This window comes from Sapajus apella, unplaced genomic scaffold (genome assembly GCF_009761245.1).
Source record: "Sapajus apella isolate SASKATOON/1434 unplaced genomic scaffold, GSC_monkey_1.0 scaffold149, whole genome shotgun sequence".
NCBI lineage: Eukaryota > Metazoa > Chordata > Mammalia > Primates > Cebidae > Sapajus > Sapajus apella.
In genome coordinates this window covers 2,408,475-2,419,899 of record NW_022437089.1, presented here as the reverse complement: position 1 = coordinate 2,419,899, position 11,425 = coordinate 2,408,475, and the positions used below count along the sequence as shown (strand labels likewise).

Sequence of the window (11,425 nt, the reverse complement as noted above, 5' to 3'; positions counted from 1 at the left end):
TTACCCTCTTTGGCACAAGTGAAAATACTCTCTTAGTAGCACTACATCATAGGCTAAGAAATGGTAGCTGGCTGCAAGCATGATTTCAAAAGAAATAGTGGAGAAGTTTGTAATGCCACCATTTTGGAAACCAAGACAGTTAATATATGATGTCTGTAACTACTGCTTTACTTTTAATGTAGGAGAATACTTGTTTTAACTCCTGATTTGCAGGTGAACCAGAGTTAGGGCAAGAACTATACACCATGTGAGGCTTCTTACTCCAGAATGGTTTACATTGTGCTCCAGCCTTTTACATCTGACTCTGGAGCATGGACCTGGGAGTCAGACAGTCTAGGTTCAAATCTTAGCTTTACCATTTACAATTGTTACCTTTGGCAAGTCACTTAACCTCTCTGTGCTTCAGTTTTCTCATCTGTAAAATAGAGATTTGAGTGATACCTACATTGTAGAATTGTGAGGAATGAACGAGCTAATATAATATGCTAAAAATAGTGCTTAGCACATAGTAAGCACTATGTAGCTGTTCACCGTATTTATTATTGCTATTGTGATGAGGGAAGATGGGCTGGAACCACAGGAAAACTCTTGGCTGATGCCATATGAAATGTATCAAGGAACCAATATGTAGAAAGCAGTAGAGTTAGGGGCTAACAGATAATTTAACTGCCAAAAAATGCTAAGCAGGAAACACTTCTAAATATTCCTGTTTATACAGGACATGACACAAAGTACAAAAATAATGAAAACAGAGCCTCCCTGCAGGATTTAGAGTTCTTTCATATATATTTTAAATATACATGTGTAATACATTAAAATATATAGAGATGTGTGAATATATATTTACATATATATTATATATATATATATATTATATATATATATATATATAAAATCACAGAAGGGATACATATGCACACTCACTCACACGTCCATGCGCATACCCCAACAGGACCCATCTATACGTAAACCAGATGCAGTCCATATCAGGCCAACTTGGACACAAGTGAAAGCCCTGACTCAGCAGCAGATTGCAGATTGCAACTGCATTTGAGTAACCCTTCAGTTTCTTCTACCAACTGTAAGGCCATTTAGAAACACACTGAGAAAGGCTCCTCTGGGTGTATGGCAGAACCCAGGGCCCCTCTGGCAGTGCACAATTTGCCTGAGTTAGGACTGCAAGATTGGGATATCAAGGAGCTATCAAGGAGGAGAGGCTTGTGTTATTTTGGGGCCTGAAAGTAATAAGCAAACATCCATAGAATAACTTTAGCTCCAGGAACAATGCACTAGTGTCAGAGAATCCTTAGATAACTGAGCTCTAAGCACATTTCAGGCAGAAGCAGAAAAGTGTGTGTTGCTACTCATCACCATCCAGCTTGGCCCAGAGAACTGGGCACAGGTTTTAGGGGTAGATAAGTGTAAATTACAATATAGCAGACTTGTAAGATTAAAAAGTTACTTAAAATTGAAGGATCTGAAAGCAACATATGAAGTTACAGGTATTGGTTTGGGTTTATAAATGTTCCAAGAAGCTTAACCTTATATATGGCACCATTTGCAGCAATATCATTAACATTATTAATCATTATCATAACATATTTGTATATACAAAAATAGAGCAAAGCAATTCTAGAAGAGGAGGTGTAAGTGAAGATGTGGGGCTATGTGCAGCCCAAATGTCAGTACACTTCAGGAGGATTCAGAACCAACAAAGACTGAGTGGCACGTATTTCCAACAAAAGGACATGGATGTCCCCTCTTCCCCCATGTATGACTATACACTTCTCCCCACCTCTCCACCCTGCAACACACATCCATGCACACTCTACAAGAGATGATCTATAAATTTAGAGTCTGGAGATCTTAAACTACGTTGGAGCACCTTGATTTCAAGCAAGTGCCCTCAATCTCTGAATTCCTCAGTGAATTTTGGATTCACTTAAAGAAAGGAACTGTATAATTCTTGTGTCTTTCAGCAGCAGTCTTTAGGAGCCTGCCATCACCACTGCAGCTTTTTCCCATTGAAGGGGGTTCACAGCACAGGCTCTCTGTTTTTTAAGAGAAAATTCAGTTCTCTGAATTATACATCTTTCATCTCAGTTTTTCACTGTTGCTGAAATTTTAGTTCTCAGGCAGCTGCCATTGCAGACAAAGCCAGGAGCAAGCACAGTGTGTGCAGCAAAGAGTAGATGCAATGGCGAAGATACAGCTTGGTAAGAGCTTCTTTAAGGTTTTCTTTTCCACACTGGAGCTTCTACAAGGTGACAGAGCCAAAGGTGATGTCCACTGGGGCAGCCTCAACACCTGATAGTTAATTAGCTACCCACCATGCACTGGAGAAAGACCACCACACTGACTTGGCATGGTTCCTGAAAAGCTATTGAATGGGAATGGCTTTCTGTCACTGTTAATAGAGCCCTAGGAAAAAGTCCCCTGACTCACTGTGGTACAGGGGTAAGAATAATGAACTAGGAGTCAGAAGGCCTGTATTCCAGTCCCAATTCTGCTGTTAACTCAGTGTGTGGCCTTGGGCAAGTCCCTTCCTATCTCCAGGCCTCAGTTTTCCCATCTGTAAAATAAGGGCATTGAACTAGATTAATAGTTAAGATTCCTTCCAGCTCTAACGTTTTATGACTTTTTATGTCCATTATTAAGGCCTGAGCCATGCAGTCTCAGGGCAGTTAGCTTCTAAGAGAGAACATACCTCTGTAATATCCTTTGCTTCGTTCATTTAGCTATAAAGCACGTCTGCCTTTGGCACTTGGGTCAGACATACAAAGTTATGAGCATCCTGATTTACTATCCTACTCAGCATGCTAGTGGAATCTGTCAGTATGATAAGTTGATTATTGAGACAGGGAGAAAAATTCCAACTAGTTAAACCTGGAAATGTAAGATAACTTTGCCTCATGTGCTCACAAACAGGTGAGCGTGATTGTGAGCACACACACACATCGGGATACAGACTATTGCTAGTGATCAGTTCATTACAGTAATCCATTTCCCTTAATAAAAATTAGTAAATAGTGTAGCATAGCAAAGTTTGGTGTCTAAGGAAACATCTATGGAAAAACAGCACTTTTGGACATGTTAGAGGAAGAGGGACAAGTGGAGGGAGACAAATATGGATGAAATGAGATAGAAATACAGGCAGGGAAAGGATCAGTCTGAAAAAGGAGGGGAGAAGTAGAAAGGGAAGAAGAAAGAGAAAAAGTAAAAGTAGAGAAGGTGAGAGTGAAGGGGAAAGGAATACAGAACAGAATAAAGAGGAGAGAGGAGTAAAGAAGAGAAGGGCAGTAACAGGGAGAAGGGGTCATATTCCCTGGAAGGTTGAACGCTGTTCCACATATACCTGTGAAAACCATATTAGAAGAAAGCTTCCAAAGGCACAGTGGAAAACAGAGTGACAATCAGAGCCTGCATCGAGAGGTATTACATTGGGGAGCCCCTAAACCTCCACGTTGCTGGCCCTGTCAGTCCTCAGTGTTCAAACCTCATACCTATATATCACCTGAATTTGCCATGACAGCCCTAAGGGCTGAGCTGGCGGGGTGTAAAAAGACTGAAGAGGAGTGGGATAGATACTATGAGAAAGAACAAGGCATCCTGCACCAGGATGTACTTGGTCATTCCCCTGACACTGCAGGAACAAAAGAGGAGAGGCCCTAACTTTGGCTAGTTTATCACTCCTCCCCTTCTCCAAAGATGAGGCCTATGCTTTACTGTTGAGGGCTAGAAGGAGAAAAGCTCTGAATCCACCTTGTGGGAAGGTCATACAGACTTTTCCTGGGCCTTGGGGAAGGGTGCACTACCAGAAGAGATCTTTCTGCACACAGTGTTGGTGTGCCTCTTGCAGCGGCAGCCTGGTCGCCGGAGGCTATCATAGCCCTGTTGGCACAGATGGAGGCATCCACGGGTAGGCAGGTAGCAGCACAGGCAGGGTAGGAAGAGGGAGATGAGGCTCATGGCTGCCCAGCGGACAAAGCAAGAACTAGGCCCACAAGAGCAGGGCTCATCAGCACAGTTGTCTTCATCATCAGTGGAGCAATGGTAGAAGAGGCCCTTGACACAGCAGAGACAAGTGCCATAATCAAGGAGGCTCTCAGCAGAGCAAAGGCAACGCTGGTTGCACAGCCAGCAGGAGGGGAGAGGGCGAGCTGCTGTGCAGGGGACACACTTGCAGCGCCCACACTCCTCACAGATGAAAAGGTGCTCACTGGGGTGCCCTGCAGATTGCTCAGCTTCACCCTTCAGAGCACCATCAGCCTTTGGGTGGGGCCCTGCTCCAGGCTGTGTTCGGATGACGGATTGGCCTGAAGGTGAGGGTGTAATGCTGCCCAAGAGCCTTTGATCAGAGGCAGTGGTGCTATGGGACATTGAGCTGGCAATGCTAGATTGGCTCAGATGCTGAGGCAAGGGCTGCAGTTGATGGCACTGGCTGAGACTGCGGGGGAGAGAAGTAGGCATGGTAGCCAGAGACCAATCAGACTTGTGGGTTTGCACAATAAGGGAAGGGCTAGAGAGGGCCTGTTTACAGGGGGCTGGAGGCCGTTCCACATAGTCATTGCTAGCATGAGTAGAGCACAGCTGTTCAATAGGCAGAATTTGTTGAAAATCATCTGTCACCGCAGCATCCATTTTGACTTGATTTTTGAGCTCTGAGTGGTTTTAGGTCAGGGTGGCACTTATGGTGATAAAGAGGAGCCCTTGCAGTTACATGGACCTCAGGGCACATGAAAAAATCCTAGGAGACAAGGAATAAAAACAGTAAATGAGAACACACAGGCATAAGTTCTTTGCAAGAAAAAGCTCAGGCCCTGTCACCACCACTACCTTCAATTACTTTATAGTAACCTTCATGCTACACCTTTATTCTGTAATTAACCTCACCTACCTCTTTATAGCCAAATCTGATCATCCCATGCAGACTATAAAGAAGTTTGGGAACAAAGATCAGATAGTTGATTCTTTTTGTATTCCATCAAATGCCTAGTTTTATAGGAGCAGCTAGCTCATTCAGGTATTTGCTGGCAGAGACATCTAATCCTTGAGCATCAGAATTCTAATACAAATGGAACATAATATTAAATGCAAAGGCTATTTTCTGAAGCAATGCTGAAGCAGAAGAGAAAACCTCAAAAGTCTACACGAGAAGTTGCTCATATATATATATATATATATATATATATATACATATTATATATACATAACCAATCAAAATTATCTTTTCAGTGTCATTTATGATAAGCAGAAATAAACAGATGAGAAAGGACATTACTTGATTCAGTGAATACAGGCAAGTGAGGAGAATGCAATAAAGGCAGAGATACAGCAAACACACAGAGGGCAGGAATTAAGCTGTCTGTAGTGTGGTAGGAAAAAAAAGCCTTCTCAAGAGCATAAGAAAGCGAAGAGTAATCATCTTGCAGTTCTCCTCACCTTATTGGCTGCTTTAACTTACTAAGGAGGTGATTCTTTTTAAATGGAATGGTGGCTCCAGAATCAAACTTTTGTACATGTGGGAGTAATACTGGGGATCAAGGAACTATAGAAGACAAGTCCTGAATTATTTCAAAACTTATCTGTAATTATACCTATCGCTACCTGGAGTCAACTCCATATTGATGGGACTTACCAAGCAGAATCTGCTTGGACTTCTTTTCTCTATCACTACCTTACACAATAAACTGACTTTCTTAAAGAGCAGTGACATTCTTATACCATATTTAAGCTAGGCTGAATATCTAGAAAGCATATGCTTGCATTTCCATCGTACCACAATCAGGAAGAGTTGGTTGGTCACTCCCTGAAGAATTTTACCAAGCCTAGAGCTGACAATGATGACCATGGGGAAAATATTGTACAAATAGTGGACTGTAGTATCACACCACCTAGAAGACTGAAGAGCCAAAAATGTGTACCTGAGGAAACCTCAACACAAATCCAGGAAACATGCTGGAGGCATTAGGACCTAGGAAACACTAGCATGAATAAAGTATATATTTGAGGTCCATCAGCTTTCAGGCCTCCTCAAAATAGATCAATTACTCACACTACTGTATGTGATGGATAGCTTGAATGAATAATAGAAATGAACAAGTGAGAGAAGATGGTGCTTGATTAGGTTTCCATAAGCAAGCAAACACGACACTGAAATGGGCCCAAAGCTCAATAACAGGAAAAACAAGGATACAGTTCATAAAGGACTCAGTGGCTAATAATATGACCAGACTCAGTTGACTTTGAAGGCTATATATTCATGTAAATCTGATTAGCTGAATTTACATTTGTTCGTGTTTTGAAAATATTTAATTTGGTTAAAAATAACTTTTTTAGCACATCACATCAACCAATCTGACAAAAATTTTACTTTTTACCTAGTTGTTTTGGTGTTAAATAAATGCAGCACAAAATAATGCAAATAAAAATTATAGAAACTCTCAGACTCAAATACTTATGTCATTTTTGTCAAATCGCTTGCTTTCTTTGGGCCTCAGTTTTACCATCTATGTGAAACTGAAGGATATATATGTGAAGTGAACAAGGTGATCTTGAAGGACCTTGACCCATTATGGTATTTCCTTCTATATCTACACAATTTTACAAAATAATTCTTTTCATCCATGTCTTCTACATCTCCAAGTCCTTGACAGTAAGGTGGGCAATGTGCCCTTAGTTATTTGGGAATTCAAAAGTAAATTGTATGTTTCCTTTATTTACTTGCACTCAAAGGCTCATGCAAACTGCCACCTCTATCTTTGCTGTGTCTTTATAGATTCATAGTCTCAGAATTGGAAAGGAACAGGCAGCTTTCATGTAGACATCCAAATAAAAAAGGACACATTGTTCATTTGGCTTGGAGGGTAGTAAATGTAGGAACTTGGGACTGGGAGAGTCTTTTGACAAATTTATGAGAAATAGATTTATGTCCCATTGATCAGCTAAAGGATATGTAGAGCCCTGCAAGTCCTTTGTACTGTAAGAACAATAATATACGTGCCAAAAATAATTTAGACTCATTGATTTTCCAAAGGAAACTAGATTCAAAACATATTGAAAATTCCAGGAAGCAATGATTTAAAGGAAGCTTTATAAGGTCTCAAAGTTACAGGAGATAAACAGCTGAGATTCCAAAGACAGGATTCCAGGGATGTCACTAGGCACCTCAGGGACATGCCCAGAAGGTTGAAAGCTAAGCTGGAAGGAATCTAGGTCATAATATAAATGACTCAGAACAAATAATGAGAATTATTTTCAAAGGGGATCCTGTCTAGGGAGCAGAAGGGTACATGGTGTTTAGGCTGAAAACCTGTATTTGAATATTGATTAGATTTCTGCAAGATTGATAAGTGGAGATGCTTGGTTGGATGATTAAAGGTAGCTGTGGGCATCAGTCTAAAATAATGATGTACTGTCTTGCTTACAGGTAAGGGGACTGACAGGATGAACTTAGAAGGTTTCTTCATGCTCTGTAGAATCTTTTATTCAAATAGACTCTGGGATCTAATGTGGAAGTTGGCAGTAGGACCTGAATAAAATCAGGGTGTTGAGTGGGATTTAAGGATTGAATGACAATAAATTGTTTGCCATTCCAGACGTGCTGAATCTGATCTGGCTAATGGGATAAACTGAAATAGATACGTACAGGAAGGTATGAGGGAAAATATATTGAGAAGGGAATAGGAAAGACACTGCTGCAGCACATAGACTAGATGAAAAACTACCACTACATGAATGTTTATGATTCAGAAATCCACCCATTAAAGAGCCATTCATTGTGAGCAACAGTTAAGAAACTGACTGTGCAGTTGGTCAATTCCATATTCTGTTGAGAGAAAGAGGGAATCAGAGAGAGAGAGAGAGAGAGAGAGAGAGGGAGAGAGAGGGAGACAGAGAGAGAGAGAGAGAGAGAGAGAGAGAGAGGATATACACATCACATATTATTAAGTAAGAGCAAAGGTGATTACAGGTCTTGGCTGCACATTGATGGGATCTAGTGATTTTTGTCACGTAGTGCCTCTGCAGTAATGAATGATGCATTGTAAACCCACTCCCATCCCGGTCTGTCTGGCCAGGTGCTCATAGCTTTCTAAACAGTTTTTCTGTAGCCCTGAATTTGCCATGTTCAACCTAAAAAAAATTCTTTTCTTATGCCAATTTAGGGACTAGAAAGCTAAGCCCATTCAAGAAATGCTAATGTTTGTTAATGAAAGAAAATGTATTTTTTCTCTGGAACCTAAAGTCTGCCATGTTGAGAATAAAGTTGAAAACTTTCCTATCCAAAGCCCTTCTATGCCAACACCTTAAGACAGTTCTGATTTCTATGGTAAATCCTTTCTGATACAGTATGACTCAATGTTGATTTCAAAGAAGAGGGGGGAAGAGGAGAGCCTGGCTTCTGTTTTCTCCCACTCCCGTGGGTTCAATGCTGTTTTGTACCTTACTGTGTAACAGCTCTTAGGTGTGTTGATTTTTTCTATGCTCTGCTGTTATATACACTCCTTCTCAGAATAACTGAAAGCAAACATAGGGGGAATTTCTGCTATGGTGTTATATGTTTTCTTAGTTCTACTGTTCCAAAGTCTGCTCTCTAAAAATCCCTCTCTGTGCAAAAGCATTTGCATCTCTATCAAAGCACTCCCCCCTTACAAATAGCAAGTTGTATATAGTTTACATTACTAACCTCTCTGCCACTGACTGGGCCTCCCTCCTACCACATACATCTTGCTGGAGCTGCCAGGTTCTCACCACATTTAACTCTTAACTTGTCACTTTGCTACCCTAGTCCTATTCATTACTTTAAAGGTTTCATTAAGACTCGTAGCAGTTTATTTCAAACCAGGGAGTCTTGCAGTTTTAAGACCTTGAATTTTTAAAGATATAGGTCTTTTAGTGATGAATGATACAGGGAAAAATTGTAATACCAAATGAGTTCACGTACTTCTAATTCTGAGGAAAATGCTAAGAAGCTGGTTGTTCATGTAAGAAGTAGGAATCTTTTTTAAAAACCCAAATCCTTTTATATGACACAAGAAATTTAAGTTCTAGTCCTAATGCTGCTCTACTTTGCTGTGTGGCTGTAGGCAAATGACCTATGTTCTGGTCCTCAGTTTCTTCATCTGCAAAATGAGGGAGTATAAAAGGAGGGGTTTTAAAGGCCTTTCTTGTCCAGATGCTCTAAATTTTATGTTGGGTTTGTTGATTGCATTTCTCTGTTGCAAAAGTCTTTCAGGAAGAATTAGTCTCCTTTCCTTTAGGTTCTTTACTTCCTCACTACTCAACTCCTCAACTCTTAATAAATATCTTCAAATCCAAGTAACTCAGATCACTATCTAGACTGTTTCACAGCTAGAGAGACCTAAAAACAGAACACAAAGAGACAAAATATATAGAACGTTATAGAAATGTCTTAGTATATATTTGTTTAGAGGCAAAGAGAGCAAGACCAATATTTCATTGTGGATAAACTATGCTAGCCTGTGCCTTATTTGTATTTATGAATGCAGCTGACTTTTGGGGAACATGATTTAACACCTGATATATCCAAATTAATGTGATAACACATCATGTTACCGCGAGGTTTTAATAGTCCCAGAAAAGCAACAACAGTTTGCATTTAAAAACAGATTTTCTGCTTAAGAGTTCAAGGTTTGTTTTCTGTTCATCCAACTTGGTTTGCAGCATGCAGAGGTGAACGATAATTATAATTAGCTGCATGGAAGTGAGTGTGCAGTAAACCATTGCCCTAGGTCCTATCAAATGCCTATTGGCTAACTAGACATGCTCACAGGTTCTCACTTTTGACAAAATTTCCATATGCCACACAGAGACATGTGCACACGTACCCAGGCACAGATCCAGAGATTTCTAAATCATTGCTCTGACTCAATGTAAGTGGGGGGTTATGCCGTGTCAGCTTGCGCCATTTCTACCCAGGGCAAGGTGATGTGATGAAATCTGAACGATGCACAGCCCAGACTTGTGAGCCAATAGCAGGCTAGCCCCACGCTGACAGGATGCCCGCTGGGCAGCCAGACTGGCCTTAGCACGGGCTCTCTCTCTGTCCTCAGCTTGGGTGGTTAGGCTGCGTTATGAGAGGTTTAGACAAGTACCAAAATGCATTTAAAGGTTAACAGGCTAGAAATTAAATTGACATTCTCCTACAAAAAGACTATTTTGAAAATCTATTTTGATTAACACATTTCCAATATGGATAGTTTTCTGCAAGAGCTGATTTATTTTAATATAATTTAAGGGGTTTTTATTTTATTCATGCGCTTGCGCGCGCGCGCGCAGGCGCGCGCGCGCACACACACGCACACACAGAGACAGCACAGGATGGCTGGAATGAATGGCAATCTGTGCATTGCATAGAAAGAATTCTGGGGTCTTTAAGAGCTAATTTCTATGGCTTACCTTGAGGAAAAGGTTTATCCATGCTGAGAAAAAGCAGAAGAACTAATGCTCCATCTGGCTCAAAGGATTTCTTCTCCTGAGTCTTCAGGTTTCTCCACCTCTCTTCGGAAAGTCTGAATGAAAACTCCTTCACTGGCAGGCAGTGGAGCCAGAAACAGAGATAGTTCTGTGTTGTTCTTTGACACAACAGAGAAAACAGAAAAAATAAAAATAAAAAACCAAAACCAAAAACAAACCAAAACAAAACAAAAAAACGGGGGAGGGGGCGAGTCAGACCTGTAGTGGCATATACTTTGTATAGATTTTACAGGCAGATCTAAATCTTGATGCACGTATTCCCCAAAGAAAGCTCAGCAGGGTAAGTTGTTCACCTCCTCCTCTTTCTCCTCCGCCTCCTCTTTCTCCTCCTCCTCTTCTTTCTCCTCCTCCTTCTCCTGTTTCTCCTCCCCCTCCTCCTCCGCCTCTTTCTCCTCCCCCTTCTCCTCCTCCTCCTGTTTCTTTTCCCCCTCCTCCTCCAGTATTTTCCTTCCCCTCCTCTTGCCCTCCCCTTTCCCTCCTCCCTTGCTTCCTCCTTTACCTCCTCCCCCTCCTTCTCTTTTGCCTCCGCCTCCGCCTCCACCTCGGCCTCCCTCTCCTCCAATTTGACAGATGAACAGAAGCAGCAGAAACCGCTGTTGTAGACACAGGGTATCTCTACGGAGCAATAGATACCGCCACTGTGTGATTATTTATATGGCTCAGGGTGTGTTGGTATATAATCTGCAGTGGGGGCAGGGAGCGAGAGTGTTCAGCGTAGCTAACCGGCTGTTTTGTGAATGTAGATGATTTCTGGAGGTCTTGTGAATGGGTTATAGGGAAGGATGGGAAAGAAGGGATTTATTGCTCCTTGTTATTTCTTTCTCTCCCCCTCTCTCTGTCGTTTGCTTTCCCGGAGCTGTGGCTCTTAATGCTTGGCTAAGTGGCGTCATCCACATGAAATTGAATCGACCCATTAAAACTCCCCATA

At 41.4% G+C, this 11,425-nt stretch overlaps 1 protein-coding gene across 1 annotated transcript; it reads right to left on the bottom strand.

Annotated features, from left to right (window-relative positions):
- Positions 1 to 694: 694 nt before the first annotated feature.
- Positions 695 to 10,840, bottom strand: SPRY3 (sprouty RTK signaling antagonist 3). The gene is made up of 2 exons (XM_032265297.1): positions 10,420 to 10,840; positions 695 to 4,747 (listed from the first exon to the last, which is right to left on the bottom strand). The coding sequence occupies exon 2, from the start codon at positions 4,639 to 4,641 to the stop codon at positions 3,775 to 3,777; it is 867 nt and encodes a 288-aa protein (XP_032121188.1). The 5' UTR covers positions 4,642 to 4,747; positions 10,420 to 10,840; the 3' UTR covers positions 695 to 3,774.
- Between the last annotated feature and the right edge of the window lie 585 nt (positions 10,841 to 11,425).